At 39.5% G+C, this 19,329-nt stretch overlaps 2 protein-coding genes across 3 annotated transcripts in view; both read left to right on the top strand.

Moving 5' to 3' along the window:
- Nucleotides 1-1,044: 1,044 nt before the first annotated feature.
- On the top strand, nt 1,045-9,231 carry DUSP12 (dual specificity phosphatase 12). The gene is made up of 6 exons (XM_010854688.1): nt 1,045-1,516; nt 4,178-4,291; nt 4,384-4,502; nt 5,292-5,388; nt 5,695-5,881; nt 8,778-9,231. The coding sequence occupies exons 1-6, from the start codon at nt 1,173-1,175 to the stop codon at nt 8,952-8,954; spliced, it is 1,038 nt and encodes a 345-aa protein (XP_010852990.1). The 5' UTR covers nt 1,045-1,172; the 3' UTR covers nt 8,955-9,231.
- Nucleotides 9,232-15,505: 6,274 nt separating this feature from the next.
- Nucleotides 15,506-19,329, top strand: part of ATF6 (activating transcription factor 6) — a 236,733-nt gene continuing 232,909 nt past the window's right edge. For both annotated transcript variants that reach the window (XM_010854686.1, XM_010854685.1), the window contains exon 1: nt 15,506-15,670. In XM_010854686.1, the coding sequence (XP_010852988.1) occupies nt 15,619-15,670 (52 nt within the window). In that variant the 5' untranslated portion in view covers nt 15,506-15,618. The remainder of the gene's footprint in view (nt 15,671-19,329) is intronic.

Raw genomic sequence — 19,329 nt, 5'->3', positions numbered from 1 at the left:
TGGGGGCAGGAGGAGAGGGGATGACAGAGGATGAGATGGCTGGATGGCATCACCGACTCGATGGACGTGAGTCTGAGTGAACTCCGGGAGTTGGTGATGGACAGGGAGGCCTGGCGTGCTGCGATTCATGGGGTCGCATAGAGTCGGACACGACTGAGCGACTGATCTGATCTGATCTGAAGGCACCCCACTTGCCTGGAGAATACCAGGGATGGGGGAGCCTGGTGGGCTGCCGACTCTGGGGTGGCACAGAGTCAGACACGACTAAAGTGACTTAGCAGCAGCAGCAGCAGCAAGGCACCCCACTCCAGTACTCTTGCTTGGGAAATCCCATGGACCGAGGAGCCTGGTAGGCTGCAGTCCAAGGGGTCGCTAAGAGTCGTACATGACTGAGCGACTTAACTTTCACTTTTCACTTTCATGCACTGGAGAAGGAAATGGCAACCCACTCCAGTGTTCTTGCCTGGAGAATCCCAGGGACGGGAGCCTGGTGGGCTGCTGTCTGTGGGGTCTCACAGAGTCGGACACGACTGACGTGACTAGCAGCAGCAGCAACATTCTCTTAAGACCTGCATTTCCCAAAATTCTACAGTTCATGATTGAGTAATAAACTCAATTTATTTAAAACTACACGTGGATTCTTGGTGGTCTTTGGAGTGCACTGACACAAAACCATGGGATCAATATTTTCAAACATACAGAATATACACCAACAAGAAGTCACATACCAATAAAAAAAAGGAGGGGGGCAAAAAGAAAAAAAAAGTAAAAAGTTACAAGAGAAGAACTACAAGCAAATGATTTCATACGTACTGGAAAAGCGTTGTATTTCAAATGCATAAGATTATGGTACTGACTCAGTTGGTGTGACCATCATTTCAACTTGAATCCATTTTCTGCTTCTGCAGAAATCTATAAAAATCTCAACCCTAAGAGCCTGAGAAACCCTGTAGGTATTTGCGTTAGGGTTCAGAAGCGGCTGCGAATGGGGTTTAGCTCCGCCCAGGCCGAAGTCACGTCACCTTCCCCAGTAAATCCACATTCCCGCGGTCGACTAAATCCTCCGAGGCAGCAGCGGCGCAACTCAGCCGGCTGGGCCTAAAGTAAGGACGTTCTAGCCGATTGCCTACTCGGTGGTAGGGCCAGCCGCTGCCCGGCCCCCGGGCGCCGCCATGTTGGAGGCGCAGGACGGGAGCAATGGCTGCGAGCACCAGATCGGCAGCCAGAGCCGGGCCAGCTCTGCCAGGCATATGCTGGAAGTGCGTCCGGGGCTGTTCTTGGGTGGAGCCGCGGCCGTTGCGGAGCCAGACCACCTGAGGGAGGCGGGCGTCACGGCAGTGCTGACGGTGGACTCGGAGGAGCCTAACTTCAAAACGGGGGCTGGGGTCGAGGGTCTACGGAGTCTCTTCGTGCCAGCGCTGGACAAACCTGAGACCGACCTGCTCAGTCATCTGGACCGCTGTGTGGCCTTCATCGTCCAGGCTCGCGCCGAGGGCCGCGCGGTGCTGGTGCACTGGTGAGTGGTCGGGTCCGTGGGGAGAGCAACCTCGCCACGCTTCTACCCTGGCCCACCTCACCCTTTCCCTCCCAGGGCCCAGAAGAGGACCAGAGGGCTGTCCCAGCTCCCTCTTGCGTAGGCTTGTGTCAGAGAGAGGAGTGGGCGGGACACGGTCCCCTGACGAAGCGCAGGCTTTTCATTCATTTTGTTTATGTTGGGTCATTCTGCAGCCGCTGAGTTTTCCAGGGTAGGAGGAATCTTCAGATAAATGACTAAGTCTCTACACCTAAAGAGTTTAAATCTCTTCTCGAGTAGCCAGACACATACTGAGGAAATGCAGACTGGGATGCGAGGTGTGTAGTAAGAGAGATGAACAGAGGTTAAGGTTATTCAGACTTCAGAGGGAGAGCAGGCTATTTTCATTGTTCTTGTTTGAGGCAGGCGTGGCCAATGTAGGGGAGATTTGGGGAGAGAAAAATTGATTAGGACGTAGCAGTGGCAGAAGGAGTATAATAACAACAGTTTACGCTTACTGAGTCAGCAATTTTACAGCCAGCCTTTGTTATAAATATTACATAAAGATAAAATAGAAGTTTGGGACCAGATCTCCAGGGCCTTTAAAACCAAGAGCAAAAGAGTTTAGATTTGTTCTGAAGCCATTCAGTTCAGTTCAGTCGTTCAGTCGTGTCCGACTCTTTTCGACTCCATGAATTGCAGCAGGCCAGGCCTCCCTATCACCAACTCCCGGAGTTCACTCAGACTCAGTCCATCGAGTCAGTGATGCCATCCAGCCATCTCATCCTCTGTTGTCCCCTTCTCCTCCTGCCCCCAGTCCCTCCCAGCATCAGAGTCTTTTCCAATGAGTCAACTCTTCGCATGAGGTGGCCAAAGTACTGGAGTTTCAGCTTTAGCATCATTCTTTCCAAAGAAATCCCAGGGCTGATCTCCTTCAGAATGGACTGGTTGGATCTCCTTGCAGTCCAAGGGACTCTCAAGAGTCTTTTCCAACACCACAGTTCAAAAGCATCAATTCTTCAGTGCTCAGCTTTCTTCACAGTCCAACTCTCACATCCATACATGACCACTGGAAAAACCATAGCCTTGACTAGACGGACCTTTGTTGGCAAAGTAATGTCTCTGCTTTTCAATATGCTATCTAAGTTGGTCATAACTTTCCTTCCAAGGAGTAAGCCTCTTTTAATTCCATGGCTGCAATCACCATCTGCAGTGATTTTGGAGCCCCTAAAAACAAAGTCTGACACTGTTTCCCCATCTATTTCCCATGAAGTGATGGAACCAGATGACGTGATCTTAGTTTTCTGAATGTTGAGCTTTAAGCCAACTTTTTCACTCTCCTCTTTCACTTTCATCAAGAGGCTTTTTAGTTTCTCTTCACTTTCTGTCATAAGGGTGGTGTCATCTGCATATCTGAGGTTATTGATATTTCTCCTGGCAATCTTGATTCCAGATGTGCTTTTTCCAGCCCAGCGTTTCTCATGATGTACTCTGAGTATAAGTTAAATAAGCAGGCTGACAGTACACAGCCTTGACGTACTCCTTTTCCCATTTGGAACCAGTGTGTTGTTCCATGTCCAGTTCTAACTGTGCCTTCCTGACCTGCATATAAGTTTCTCAAGAGGCAGGTCAGGTGGTCTGATACTCCCATGTCTTTTAGAATTTTCTACAGTTTATTATGATTCACACAGTCAAAGGCTTTGGCATAGTCAATAAAGCAGAAATAGATGTTTTTCTGGAACTCTCTTGCTTTTTTCATCCAGCGGATGTTGGCAATTTGATCTGTGGTTCCTCTGCCTTTTCTAAAACCAGCTTGAACATCTGGAAGTTCACGGTTCACTTATTGCTGAAGCCTAGCTTGGAGAATTTTGAGCATTACTTTACTAGCCTGTGAGATGAGTGCAATTGTGCGGTAGTTTGAGCATTCTTTGGCATTGCCTTTCTTTGGGATTGGAATGAAAACTTACCTTTTCCAGTCCTGTGGCCACTGCTGAGTTTTCCAAATTTGCTGGCATATTGAGTGCCACACTTTCACAGCATCATCTTTCAGGATTTGAAATAGCTCAACTGGAATTCCATCACCTCCACTAGCTTTGTTCGTAGTGATGCCTCCCAAGGCCCACTTGACTTTGCATTCCAGGATGTCTGGCTTTAGGTGAGGGATCACATCATTGTGATTATCTGGGTCGTGAAGCTTTTTTGTACAGTTCTTCTGTGTATTCTTGCCACCCCTTCTTAATATCTTCTGCTTCTGTTAGGTCCATACCATTTCTGTCCTTTATCGAGCCCATCTTTGCATGAAATGTTCCCTTGGTATCTCTAATTTTCTTGAAGAGATCTCTAGTCTTTCCCATTCTTTTGTTTTCCTCTATTTCTTTGCATTGATTGCTGAGGAAGGCTTTCTTATCTGAAGGCATTGTGAGGTGTTAAAAAATTAGTGTAATTATTTTTCAGTAGGTAGTACATTCACATGGTTCAGAATTAAAAGTGAATAAGGAAATCAAGGAATACTTCTTTTGTGTAGCAGTAGTATTTCAGAGGCATAGGATTTACTTGAGTAGAAGAAGCAGACAAGAAGTGGACCCAAACTTTACCATTTATAGGGGTGGGTTTTTTTGTTTTTGTAATTGTTGCTATTTGATATTGTAAAGGTTTCTTTTTCAGTCATTCAGGGGTCAGTCGAAGTGTGACTGTAATAACTGCTTTTATGATGAAGACTGACCAGCTTACCTTTGAAGAAGCCTATGAAAACCTTAAGACTGTCAAGCCAGAGGCCAAGTGAGTTACTTGATACAGTAATAATTCTGCTTTTGTGATGCAGTTTTATTTATTTAAAGAAAATTTAACTCTATATCTGTTTGCCCTTGCAGGATGAATGAGGGGTTTGAGTGGCAACTGAAATTATACCAGGCAATGGGCTGTGAAGTGGATACCTCCAGTGCAGTTTATAAACAATATCGTTTACAAAAGGTTACAGAGAAGTATCCAGGTAAGTAATAATTGGCAGTATGTATTCAGTCCTTTTTGGGCGTCCCTGGTGGCTCAGCCTGGGTAAAGGATCTGCCCACAATGCCGGAGACCTGGGTTCCATCCCTGGGTTGGGAAGATCCCCTGGAGGAGGTCATCACAACCTACTCCAGTATTCTCGCTTTCGGAAATCCCATGGACTAAGGAGCCTGGCGGGCTATATAGTCCATGGGGTTGCAAAGAGTCAGACACAACTGAGCAATGAAGCACAGCACATTCAGTCCTTTGTAGATGTGGTTTACTCTGAGACCAGATGCTTCAGGTGCATTATTTCACTTTTGAAGCAGGTACTTTTATTTCATTTTGAAACCATGGTTTAGCAAGAAATAGCTTGTTCAGGGTCACATGGTTTGTAAATGGCTGGCTCGAACTTGAAGTCAGGCAGTCTGTGCCTGGAAGCCAAGGGCTGCATCACTGTGCTGTCCCACCTCGTCCTCGTTCCTCAACACGGGAGATTTTTTTTAATTTCTGAGATTAGCATTTTGTTGTTTAGTTGCTAAGTTGTGTCTGACTGTCTTGTGACCCCATGGACTGGCTTCTCTGTCCATGGGATTTCCCAGGCAAGAATACCAGAGTGGGTTGCCATTTCCTTCTCCCGGGGATCTTCCCAACCTACAGATCGAACCTTTGTCTTCTGTATTGGCATGTGGATTCTTTACCACTGAGCAACTTGCCTCAATTTGACACAAACTGAATTTGTCTGAAAATGTAGAGTTGATTTTGACAAGTGGATATGTTTTATGTTACGTAGAATTGCAGAACTTACCTCAGGAACTCTTTGCTGTTGACCCATCTGCCATTTCACAAGGATTGAAAGATGGGGGTCTCTACAAATGTAGAAAGTGCAGGTAAAGTGTTTTGTATCCTCTGGAGATTTTACTTTGTCTCAGTAGAAAAGTACTGAAAGTTTCAGTTTCTTAAAATCTTGTAGGAAGATTGTTTAATGGAATAATATAGAAATTTCATATTCAGATGTGATTTCAAGGAGAATATGAATTCTTAAAAGTTATCTGGTTACTTGTAGAGGTTATCAAAAATTAAAATAGCATAATCTTTGTTATATTAATTTGCCCTCTAAGAAATAACTGCACTTTTAATCTATTTTTCCATTCTTTTGGAAATCATTAATGTTTTTGTTTGTTTGGGGGTTGCAGGCGATCTTTATTTAGAAGTTCTAGCGTTTTGGATCATAATGAAGGAAGTGGTCCTATAGCCTTTGCCCACAAGAGGATGACGGCATCCCCCATGCTTTCCGCAGGGAGTCAGGCTCAGTGTACATCTTACTTCATTGAACCTGTACAGTGGATGGAATCCACTTTGTTGGGAGTGATGGATGGACAGGTGAGAACACATTTTACTTTCTTTAGTTTTATTATGTCATCTGTATTTTGTTCCTTCTTTCATTTTAAACCATGCTTTAGTGTTTTACTCCATCTTAACTGCTTTCTTTCTAAAGATTATATCTCTGTAGGATAGGCAAGATTCTATCAAAGATAAATTAGTTAATTAAAAACCAGGTGATCTAAAACAGTGATCCACTTTCTGGTTGAGAGCTTTTGGTCTCAGTTAATTCCTTTTAAGGCTATTGTTTATATTTTTTCAAATTAAGACAAACTAGAATATATTTAGCAAAACTTGAGCTTTGTAAGAAATAGGGCAAATCACAGATTTTAAAGTTAGATTTAAAATTTCTTCTTAATCTTCCTTTTTCTCCTTTGGCTCTATGTATCTCTGTTTTCTTGATTCTTTCCGTTTTATATATTTGTTATGAGATTCTTTATCATTTCTTACTAATTGTAAAGAATGCAGCTCATATGAGCATCATGTGACCACTACAACTCTTTTTAGGTTTACTTGATATTAATGTAAAGATATTCTTAATCTAAGAGGTAATGATGTTTAAAGATTATCTAAGTTTGTATAGTGAGTTTTTATGAAACTCTCACTGTATTTCATTTGAAGAATACAATAATTTTATAAAATAGAGCAGATATATATTCACATTTTATATATGAGGAAACTTAATTTACATTAGTTAATGTCTTGCCTAGAAGGGGGTACCCTATATTCAAACCCATGTTTTCAGATGCTGCTGCTTTATTGAGATATAATTCACTTGCAATATAATTCACCCATGGAAAGTGTACGTGGTTTTTAGTATGTTTAGTATGTTTTCAGTGGTTTTTAGTATGTTCACAGGTTTTAGAATCTGTCACCATTGTTATCGCTACCAAATAAACCTTGTACAGCAGTCACTTCTGACTCTTGATACTATTTGTTGAAGTCCACTTTATCTTTTTTTTTTTTTGTGGCTTATGTTTATGCCTTGCTGCTTTTATTTATCTTGGCTGCCACTTGTGGCTTGTGGGATCCTGGTTTGCTGACCAGGAATTGAACCTTGGCCCTCAGCAGTGAAAGCATAGTCTTAACCATTGGATGCCCAGGGAATTCCCTTGCTGCTTTTATTTAATCTGGAAAGCATCCAAGATAAAGGCACTTATTTTATTTTTTTGTGACATATTCTAGGTCACATTTGTGCATACTTCTTTGTACCTTTATTATAGAATATATACCTAAAAGTGGAATTCCTGGCTTGAAGAGTGTACATTTTAAAATATTACTAATATTCTGGGCCAACCTTAACAATGCCCACACAAATTTGCCTTTCACTAACGTTGAATGCATGTACTCACTTCCCCATACCGTTGGCATATGGATATTATAAAATCAGTAAGGTTTTGTCTGTCTATGAGATGAAAAATGTTAATCCTAAGGTGTCTTAATTTGAATCTCTATGACTACTGCTGAGACCAACATCCTTATGTACTTATCAGCCATTTATACTTTGTTTCGCAGGAAATTTCCTTCATATCCTTGGTGCATTTCAATGGGTTTTGTCTTTTTCTAAGGAATTTAGGAGCTGTTTATGTCGTCTAGTGTTTCACATAATGCAGGTGTTTTATCCAGTCTGTTGCTTATCTCAGCTTTGAGATACACAGTTTTTTTTTTTTTTTTTTTCAGTTTATTGAGATATAATTGATATACAGCATTGTATAAGTTGAAGGTGTACGGCACAAATGGTCTGACATACATATATTATGAATGTGGTTTTTTTAAATTATGGTAAAATAGTCATAACATAAATTTACCATTTTAACTATTTTTAGTGTGTAATTCAGTAGTATTGAGAATGTTCACATTGTGCAACCATCACCACCATCTTCCCCAGTTGAAATGCCATACCCATTAAACACTAATTAACTAATTACCCCTTAAACACTAATCCCCACCCCCGCCTCCCCAGTCCCTGGCAACCACTGTTCTACTCTCTGCTTTTATGAATGTGACTCCTCCAGGTGCCTCATAAATTTGTGGCTGGCTTATTGCACTTGGCATAATGTCCTCAAGGTTCATCCATGTTGCAGCGTGCGTCAGTTTCCTTCCTTTTTACTGCTGAATAGTCTTCCATTTTATGTGTATACCACATTTTTTTTGTCTACTCATCTATCCACGGATATCTGGGTTGCTTCCTCCCTTTGGGTATTGGAAATAATGCTGCTATGAACATGGATATATTGGGTCCCTGCTTTTATTTCGAAAATATACCCAGAATTGGAATTACTGGTTCATACAGTAACTCTATGTTTAATTGTTTTGAGGAATGTGGTATATTTTGTCAAACTAAAAACTTGTAGATAGTTATGTAATCAATTTTAGTTCTGAGTTTTATGTACAAACTTTATAGTTGGTTTAAAAGTAAACACATAATATGGTGTGTGGATAATGAAAGATTTTTCTGTCTCATCTTGTTTATGATGACACTGTATGTAAAGTGTGGATCAGGTATGCTCATGTCTGTACTGTTTGCTTGAAATGCTCTAGTCTTAGTACTAGCTAATTAGAAATAAAAATTTAAGTCTTTAGGTAAAAAAAAAAGTCAACATATATGCCACAGTCATGAAGCCTTCTGTTTCATGCCTCAGTCTTCACCTTTCTCCTTTCATTCTGGAATTAATCTATTCCTTCTCTATACTCCCAGAGTACAACATACTTAAGAATTATTGCAGTCTACTATCCCTTATAATAAATTGCCATTACGTTTCCTCTCACTGGTTAGATCATCAACTCCTTGAAGCTATGAGCCATGTCTTAACTGTTTTATATCCTGTGTTACCAAAGATAATTACTTGTTTTATATAAAAGTGAGAGAAGAAGTAACACATCTGTTTTCTTTTAGCTTCTCTGCCCCAAATGCAATGCCAAGTTGGGTTCTTTCAACTGGTATGGTGAACAGTGCTCATGTGGCAGATGGATAGCACCCGCTTTTCAAATACATAAGAGCAGAGTGGACGAAACGAAAACGCTGCCAATGTGGGGATCACAAACAAGAGAAACAGGAACTTGTTACATGTGATGACTTGCTGATATGTGCTGCTCTTCCTTATTGTCATCCGTGGCAGATTGTGTAGTTTTTAGGCTGTTAACATTTCATTTGCAATGTGAGAAGATAAAATCACTTGATGTTACTTAGAAATTATACATTGTCAGCTTCTTATTACTGTCTACGTAGAATACTTTGTATAGAAATCAGAACTTTTTAATCATGTAAATTATACTTTGATATTAAAATCTTCTATAACCTGGATACTTTCTTTATTTCATATATATTAAAAGTTGTGATTTTTTCCCCATCTTTTTTAAAAATTTATTTTTTAATTGGAGGAAAATTGCTTTACAATCTTGTGTTGGTTTCTGCTATAGAAAAATGCAAATCAGCCATAATTACACATACGTCACTTCCTTACAGTTGTGATTTTTGGAATGTTAGTTAAGAATTCTTCAGGTCTAGATGGACAGAATAATGTCCAAAAATTTAAAACTGTCATATTTAAGTGACATCCTTTTATTTCTAGAAATGTAAAGCAAATTTTCTTGGATGTGTTTTGACATTTTCTTTTAAGGGACATTAGTAAAGCTACGTAAGTCTGGATTTTTCTTGGAAATGTAGAAGGAAAGGACATCAGTAAAATGCTGACTAAAATGTCTTTTTTCTACTTTTGTTCTGGAATCCCAGTTATCTGAGTTTTTAGAAAAATGTGTTTAAGATAACTTTTGGAAGTAATCTGCCTAAAGAAATATATTAATGTTAGGTATGTTTCTAATGATGAAGAAAATTAAATGTGGGGTAACTGCATATCAGTCACCTTTTTAGCCTGGTGTGTTAAGAGTATTGGGAAAGGTAATATGTCCAGATTAGCTTTTTAATGTGATCTCTGGAGATGAATTTATTTTACTCATTGATAATAATTAGAATTGTACCTGATTAGATGTTTGAACATTTACATGAGATCAGAAATAGCTAATAAAGTAGTCCATGTTCTTAATACATATTACATATCTTCACATGTGAGTATATCTATATGTACATAAACACCAACATGGAAGTTACTTTAAATACAAAGAAGTGTGAATCACCATCCTCTTTAAAAGGGTGGGACTGTTACAGTTGACTCTTGAGAGTATCTCAGAATAGGACCTGGAGCCTTTGGCAACTTTCATTTAATACATTTTTTTTTAGGAGAAAAAATTTCTCCATTTCTGTCTTAGCTTTCATAATAGCTGTTTACCTCTTTACTTTGTAATGTTTTCCAGAAAGATTATTAAAAGCAATTAGGTTGAACCTTTGCCTCTTTGTAGGTAAAAAGTAGTTGAGTAGCAGCCATTTCATGCTGTTGAAGTTACCTATCCATGACACTGTGGCATCTGACACAGAGAATTATGTAGATTTTACTTGAATTTATACTTGTCAGTTCAGTTAATAGTTACCAAGCACCTGTTGTATGCAATTTGGTGATACACTGAACAAACTAGATAAAACCTCTGCCTTGTAATTTATATTGTTGCCAGGGGAATTGACAAAACAGTATCTTTTTTGAGTGATAATTAGTATTTGCCAGTGAGGGATCGTTTTGGGATACATGACTATTCTTTATGTAAATTTTGAAATTTTGTGAAACATCCTCAGCAGGCTTTTCAGATTTAAAGTCTTTCAGTGTTTTGTTTTTTTCTTTTTTGGCAGGGGGTGGGGGATAGATAGAAAATCCATTATGCCTTTGTTCTCAAAAAAGAATTCTTTTTAATATTTAGGAATACCAGTGTAAAACATTAGGATTTATACATTTGTTGAAAACAGCAATATTAACCTTATTTCAGAGGCGGTGTGGTACAGTGAAAACAGTACTGAAGTAGAATTATTAGAGAGTGGCTGTAATCTGGTTCCACTGATCACCATCTTCTTGGAAGTGAGCAGGTCTTTTGAAAATTGAGTCATTTTTCATCTTTACGAAATGCTACTGCTAAGTCAATTTCAGTCATGTCCGACTCTGTGCGACCCCATAGACGGCAGCCCACCAGGCTCCCCCGTCCCTGGGATTCTCCAGGCAAGAACACTGGAGTGGGTTGCCATTTCCTTCTCCAATGCATGCAAGTGAAAAGTGAAAGTGAAGTCGCTGAGTCTTGTCCGACTCTTAGCGACCCCATGGACTGCGGCCCACCAGGCTCCTCTGTCCATGTGATTTTCCAGGCAAGAGTACTGGAGTAGGGTGCCATTGCCTTCTCCGCTTCACGAAATGAGATTAATATATTCTCTGCTCTCCTGACAGCGTTGTTTGAAAGGTCATTTGCATTAGCTTTAATTCATTTTTACCTAAAATGGAGATAATGATAGGATCCACATTGGAGTTTTTCCGAGGATTTTTGTGATACAGTGCTGACAGAACTTTATATAGTGCCTAGCCACTAGCAGTCAACAGTTTCTCTTAAAATTCCTGCAATTAATTGAGTACTTTTGTGCCAGTCACTATCCTAAACACTTAATGTATATTTAATCCTCAAAACAGCTCTGAAATAGACCCTATTCCTATTTTACAGTCATAATTGAGGCTCAGAAAGATTGTCACTTCCTCAATAGTTACATAGCTATCTAGTGAACCTAGATTAGAAGTAAGGTTTGACTTACTCCAAAATCTGATCTTTTAACCTCTATATTTATTGTTTGAGTTCACTGTTCAGGGTGATATTTGTCTTGAAGATACACTGAAAATGTCAATCAGATTGTAAAATCTAATAGTACTGATGAAATGCTGTTTTTAACTAAGCTACAAATTCACTAGTCAGGCATTCTACCAACATTGGCAGGATTCAGACAGAACAGAATTGAAGTTTACATTCTATTTGTCTTAATATTTAGAACTTAAAGCTACTAAGCTATTAAAATGTTTTAATCTCTTATCTTGACAAATACATCTTCATAATGACCTAGAAGACGTTTGAATTTAGAATTCTCTGACTGGAGTTTTGTGACAAAATATGGCAATGCGGTGAGAGTTGGCTCCTACCCACAGATTGCCCCTCTTTCCCTACCCCTGGATTTGTCCATGGGGACCCTGTGCATATGTATTATTTGGACTCCTAAGCTCACATTTCTAAGCTGTCTACATCCTGGCATTCACTATTGTCATAGTTCTTAGGGGTCAGAGGCCTGAGCAAGGCGTGGAGCTATTTGTGTGTCAGAAGTGTGTCTGGAGGGGGATATATGTCCTGGCTGGGCACATCACTTTGGCATCATGGATTCTTAACCTGTGGGAAGATACATTACCAGATGCCAGAGTAGAGTCCTAGGTATGGATCTAGACATAAAATTCTTTGAAGTTTTATTTCTCTGCCACAGGTTTAAGTTAAAGCAAATGAATTAAGTTATTTGATAACTAACAGGTATGATTCAAAAAGATCTACAAACAGCATATTTCTTAACATTGAAGTTTCTTTAAAAAATGTCTCCAAAGAAAAGATTTTGCAGAAACAAATGAAAAAACCCCAAACCTATCAAACCTCTAGATATTACAATCAGGAGACTCACCAAGTGAAAAATTTACAGGACAAATGATGTTTTTGTTTTCTTTTGGCCCTGCACAGTGGAGTCTTAGTTCCCCAACCAGGGACTGAACCCAAACCACAGCAGTGAAAGTGGCTGGTGGTGAAAATGCAGAGCCCTAACCACTGGACTGCCAGGAGTTCCTCCAAAAGAAGACTTAAGAATTCCCCAGATTCTTTTGTTTGCTTGAAAATTTCCATATTAAAGGTTAATTTTAAAACAATATGCTTCCCCTGTGCCTCAGATGTAAAGAATCTGCCTGCAATGCAGGAGATCTGGGTTCAATCCCTGGGTTGGAAAGATCCCCTGGAGAAAAGAAAGGGTACCCACTTCTAGTATTATGGCCTGGAGAATCCACCAACTGTGTAGTCCATGGGGTCGCAAAGAATTGGACGCGACTGAGGGACTTTCGCTTCACCTAAAATGATGTTAAAAATAGATTTTAAAATGTTAATGTTTACATACAAGAAGTCTTTCTACACAGAAAATCCTAGAGGATTTACAGTAGGGAGGGTATAACTCCATGGATGAGCATTTGCACATAATTCAGTCAGGTTTTTGAATACAAAATTGCTGTAAAAAGGCAATAGTGCTACTATATGTCAGCAATAACTGAATTAAAAAAAAAAAGGATGTGTAAAATGAAACTAAAAATCTAGAAACAAAAATTCCCTCAGGAAAGGGATGGATTTCTTATGCAATATACAAATAGCAGAGATCATTAACAAAAGATTGATAAGTCTGACTACATTGAAATTAAAACCTAGAGGACAAAAATCCCATAAACAAAGACAAATGTCAACCTCAGAGAAAGTATTTGCTACATTCATACAAGTTAAATGAACACATCATTGAAAGAAAATCCAGTAGGAAATTTTATGAAAGATGAATGGGCAATTTACAGAAGAAATAAAGTTTAATGAATATGAGAAGATGTGCCACCTCTTTAATTGTCAGGGAAATGTAAATTATAGTCACACCCTTCACAGGCAAAAAATAAAAGTCTGGTTACATCTAGTGTTGGTGAGAATTCATCACTCCTAATGATAGTGTAAATTGGTATTATTTGGCAAATAGCAGTACTCCTAGAGCCAGCAAGTACCTTAAAAGACATTCTTGCATATATGCACCAGGATATCCATACGAGGATATATTTTATGTAACAGTAAAATGATGAAACCATCCAAATGTCCATCAGTAGGGAAATGAAAAATTTACGTTCATCAGTAGGGAAATGAAAAAATTTATGGAAATGCCATATAACAGTTAAAACATCAAAAAATAAATTTGAATGAGAAAAGTGACTTGGAGAAGACTAGTGCTAAACATTTATGTAAATTAAAATACCCCAAAACAACACTAAATGTATGTATCTATACACATATTTAAACATGATAAAAATGGACTTTAACGGTTACCATAAAATTCGTAATAAAAGTTGCCTGTGTGGACGAAGGGAAAGAAGCAGAAGGAAACAACGTAGCTCAGCTTAATCTGCAGTGCTTAGTTTCTTATGAAAAACCTGAAGTGAAAATGGAAATTCTTTGTGTTTGTTTATTCTTGGTGGTAAGCACACAAAATCTGTTTTGTATTATTATTATCTCCACTTGAATAAAAAATTAAAAAAATTTAAATTAAAACCCGAAAACTTGCTGGAGTTAAGTCATGGCGATTTTCTTAAAAAAAAAAAAAAAAAGACTAAGATATGTGGTGGATATAGAAGATTCTTGGTGGTTTTATTTTAGTTTTCGTGGCAATTTTTGAATTTGCAGTTGGGTGAGAATAAAAACCTTATAAATTTCACCTGATATGAAAAATGATTAGTTAGCCGATGACAGAAAGAATCACCTTTAATGTAAGATAATTCAGTGATTTTTTTTCGGGGTTTGCATCCCAGGGTGATTCTGTATATTCCGGATTGTGTAATCCGTAATAATCATCCAGCCACGAGGAGTTTTGAGGCTTCTGGGAAGGGATTGTTTTGTTTAGTAGCCTAGGGAAAGATTCCACTTGGTCCTAGAGGTATACGTGTTCTTTTTTTCCTTTTTTTTTTATATTGTGGTGGCGTTTGCAATAATATTCACATGAATCAGCCATGGGTGTACATGTGTTCCCCATCCTGACCCTCCCTCCCACCCCCCTCCCCATCCCATCCCTCAGGGTCATCCCAGTGCACCAGCCCTGAGCACCGTGTCTCATGCATCGATATACGTGTTCTTAAGAATATACGTGTTCTTAAGAATATACGTGTTCTTAAGGTGGAGGCTTTTATTAAATATTCAACTGCTGAAATGCTTTAGAAAGAAATTTTAAGTAGCGGTCTTGAAACTCTTTCATCAAACTCAGTTCAAGTTTTCCGTTAGAGTTTGTGATGTAGGTGGATTTTTTAAAACAAAATCGATCCATAAGTTTTAGTAGTAAAACGATTGGGAATTTACATTATTACAGGTCTTAGGGTAAGGTCTCGAGGACTCGGTCTACTAGGTGCTATGCTTTAGAAATGTATATTTAAGGCGGTGAGCTGATTTTGATTTTTGGAAAGTTCATCTTTTATATTTATGTTTAAATTTTCTTAAATAAAAGGCTTTCTAGAAGTACGATTCCTAGTATTTTTGCTTATCTCAGATGCTGTGCCAATAGAGGGGAAGCTCTAACGAATGTGGAAAAGTAGTTGTGTATTTTTCTTCCACACATTTGTGTATATGGAGAATTTTTATACTCATAGTGAGTTATTAAAATTAAACCAGAGTTACTTTTTTAGTCTCTAAATTTTGTTTTGATATATCTCCACTGTGGAATCAAAGGGGACGATGTTCAGAATGGGTTTTCCCCCATTTCTCAAAATATTATAATATATTTTATTTAACCGACGTAGTATTTGCGTCTTTCTTTTTTCCTTAAAACAGCAGAACAGAAAATGTCGAAAACTCCAAAAGGGAAAAATACTTGCTCAGCGATTTGTTTAAAACTAGCTCAGGCTCTGGCGGCCCTCGTGCGGCGGAAGCAGTTTGTCTCCATTCGGCCACCGTCGCGTCAGCGTTACGGAGTATTTTGTCCGCTCGCCGCCGCCGTCCCAGGACTAGTCACCGAGTTACTGGGCAGGGGAACGTGTGTTTCGGGGGAACCGGCTGGCGTTGCCGGCACCATGGAGTCACCTTTTAGTCCGGGACTCCCTCACCGGCCGGATGAAGACTGGGGTGAGTGGGATCTGAGACTGTGCCAGGGGTGGCTCCAGGTTTCTTCCTCCCTGCTTCCGCGCCCTCTCGGTGACAGGTGTGGACGAATCCTGTCGGGGAAGCGAGGGTCACTCGTCGTGTCCGTCCGTGGTCCTAGTAGAGTATAGCAGAACCTGTCGGTGTCTGTCCTGGCGACATGAGTGTAAAATGCTGCCTGATTAGAATTACTATCGTGTTGGCTGTTTCCTCTGGGAAAGTACCAGGTGATGATTTGGTGCGGCGAATACGACGTCATTAGGAAGCTTAGGGCAGGATGGCCGTGACCACCAAAACGGCTGAAGGTTTTTCTCAGTGTGCGATGTGGGCGATGCTTGCCGTATAGTGTTTGTGCGTGTATGTACACGTTTGGTTCGTCTGAAAGAAGACAAACCTTTTCTGAGCTTCCACTATTGATCGAGGCTGATGTCCATATTGGCAGAGAAGCAAAGCACCCTAGCACCTGACCTCAGGTTGCTGTCCATCTACACCTAACGCTTATAAATGGGTATAATCCTGATTGTTCTCCGGATACAATTATGAATTTGCTTGTTACGGATATTTTGTTTGGCTTTGTGGCAGGAAGAGTAGGAATGGAATGTGGTCGAAATAAGAGTAGAGAAGCTTTATCATCCAGTGTTTAAAGAAAACTTGTCCTTACCTTATAAGGATAGTAATATTCTTACCTTAACAGAGGAGTACTTATACTGTTCTTGAGCTTCAGTGTGAATTTGGGGTTGTATACTTCCCTGAATGAGTCCTTTAGCAAACCTAAAATTTACACCATTCATTACCTTTAAAATTTGGGGGAAACACAGACTGACCTTCATTTTTTCATTGGACCATCATTGTCAGTACCAAGAGTGTAATCTCAGTTCTCTTTGTTGAACTGAAGTTCTCATTTGATTTTCCAAGGGCAGAACTTCTCTTAAATTATATACTGTTAGAGATTTATTTCCGGAGAAGGCAATGGCGCCCCACTCCAGTACTCTTGCCTGGAAAAATCCCATGGACGGAGGAGCCTGGTAGGCTGCAGTCCATGGGGTCGCTAAAATTCGGACACGACTGAGCGACTTCACTTTCACTTTTCACTTTCCCGCATTAGGAGAAGGAAATGGCAACCCACTCCAGTGTTCTTGCCTGGAGAATCCCAGGGTCGGGGGAGCCTGGTGGGCTGCCGTCTATGGGGTCGCACAGAGTCGGACACGACTGACGTGACTTAGCAGCAGCAGCAGAGATTTATTTCAATCCTTGGGTAGATTTTCTGAGTTGTTGGAAAAAGTAGACTGTCTCTTACAAGTAGAGTGTACTTGTAGTGTAAGTAGTATAAGCCTAATATAATCTTATATAGTATAAGCCTACTGTATTTGGCTTGGGAAAATATATTTGGCTTTGGAAAATATATTCCTATTACAATTAGGAACAATTGTCACTTATTAAACATTATGTGTGAGGTGCTCTGCTAAGCTCTTAGATGCACAGATAAGGAAACTGAAGCTGAGAGAAAATGAATGCTCAAAGTCTTATAGCTAGTGAGTGTCAGAAGCAGGCTAAGAACTACGTTTGTCTACCTCCAAAGCCTGTTAACTTAGTCACTATTTTATATTGCTTTCCTGAATTATTTCTACAGAATTGATTCTTACCAAGATACCCCCAGTTATTAATGAATCTAGTATGTTGGATAGTTAGGATCTGTTTTCTCAGCTAGTCAACTATTATATGTTCATGATGTTTCTTAAACTATAACTGTGGGATACTTCCTGATAGCATTATTATGTCTTCTGATACTCAGGCTGCATTTTCCTGACTAATCTTATCTGTTGACTCCTACTTTTAATGTTCTTTAACAGATCATTCAGTTCTTTGTAGTAGGTTCACTGACTCAGCTCGGGTGTCTTGCCCTGCCCCTCCCTGAATATGCCCATTTCCCATGGTTTTCCAAGCTTCTCTTTTGACACTGTTAAATCTTCTCCTAATAGAACATTTTACTTCTGATTCCTCAGGTGTTCAGTAAGTAGTATAGGTTTTGCAGGTGCTGGAGTGAAAGGTTACTTTCTGCTAGCATTTCTCAGTAGAATGTGGGTTCTTTTTCTGGGAGTTGCCATTTTGGGTGTTCAGGTACTTCACTGATTTGATTTTTTTCTATATTACAAGCTAGCCAGTTAAAATTTTAAAATCAGATCATGTAATTAGAACTTGGGATTCTAACAACTTTGAATAATTAAAAATGGCTTACTCAGAACAGCCTATGACAAGATGTGCATATTCCTTTTATGTTGGGTAATGAAATTTAGAGAGGCCCTGTCAATGTTTTCTGTAAAGATCTAGATAGTAAGTATTTTAGGCTTTTGTGGTCATGTGGTCTCTGTTCCAGCTACTCAGTTCTGCTGGCTGCAGTATGAAAGCAGCCATGGACAGTATAAACTGAGCATGACCCTGTTCCAGAACAACTTTATTTATGGATGCTGAAATTCTATTTCAGTGTAATTATTTTTAAATACTTGATAGCACTTATTTTTAGTACAGTTTTAGATTTACAGAATAATTGAGGGGTTAGTACAGAGTTTCCCCACCCCCAAGTTTCCCTAGTTGGTAGCGTCTTGCATTAATGAAGTATATTTGGTACAGTTCATGGGCCAGTATTGATACATTATCATTAACTAAATTCCATAGTTTATATTAAGATTCACTGTTCATTCTGTGTTGTTGTTTTTTTTTTTTTGCTTTTCAGTCGCTAAGTTGTATCCAGCTCTTTGCAGCACCATGGACTGTAGCATGCCAGATTCCTCTGTCCTGCACTGTCTCAGAGTTTGCTCAGATCATGTCCATTGAGTCAGTGATGCTGCCTAACCATCTCATGCTCTGCCACCTGCTTTTCCTTTTGCCTTCAATCTTTCCAAGCATCAGGGTCTTTTCAGTGAGTTGGCTTTTCATATCAGGTGACCAAAATATTGGAGCTTCAGCTTCAGCAACAGTCCTTCCAATGAATATTCAGGGTTCATTTTCTTTAGGATTGACTGGTTTGATCTCCTTGTAGTCCAAGGGACTCTCAAGAGTCTTCTCCAGCACTGTAATTCAAAATCATCAATTTTTTTGGTGCTCAGCTTCCTTTATGATCCACCTCACACATCCATATGTGACTGCTGGAAAAACCATAGCTTTGACTTTATGGATTTTTGTTGGCAAAGTGATGTCTCTGCTTTTTAATACACTGTCTTGGTTGTTACAGGTTTCCTTCCAAGGAACAAGTGTCTCTTACTTTCATGGCTGTAGCCACCATCTGTAATGATTTTGGAGCGCAAGAAAAGGAAATCTATCATCCACTTTATGCCCTTCTATTTGCCATGAAGTGGTGGGATTGGATGCCATGATCTTAGTTTTTTTTAATGTTGAGTTTCAAGCCAGCTTTTTCATTCTCCTCTTCCATCCTCATCAAGAGGCTCTTTAGTTCTTCTTCAGTTTCTGCCATTGGTATCATATACATATCTGAAATTGTTGATATTTTTCTTGGGAATCTTGATTCCAATTGTGATTCATCCAGCCTGGCATTTCCCATGATGTACTCTGCATAGAAGTTAAATAAGCAGGATGGCAATATACAGCCTTACACTCCTTTCCCAATTTTGAACTAGTTGGTTGTTATG

Source organism: Bison bison, unplaced genomic scaffold (assembly GCF_000754665.1).
Source record: "Bison bison bison isolate TAMUID 2011002044 unplaced genomic scaffold, Bison_UMD1.0 scf7180017864346, whole genome shotgun sequence".
NCBI lineage: Eukaryota > Metazoa > Chordata > Mammalia > Artiodactyla > Bovidae > Bison > Bison bison.
Note: the sequence above shows the minus strand (reverse complement) of the source record. Positions and strands in the feature narration are given on the sequence as shown.

Coding starts and splice junctions, on each gene's coding strand:
- DUSP12 (XM_010854688.1), top strand. CDS start 1,173: ATGTTGGAGGCGCAGGACGGGAGCAATGGCTGCGAGCACCAGATCGGC. Junction 1,517..4,177: donor CGCGCGGTGCTGGTGCACTG/GTGAGTGGTCGG, acceptor TTTCTTTTTCAG/TCATTCAGGGGTCAGTCGAA. Junction 4,292..4,383: donor ACTGTCAAGCCAGAGGCCAA/GTGAGTTACTTG, acceptor TTGCCCTTGCAG/GATGAATGAGGGGTTTGAGT.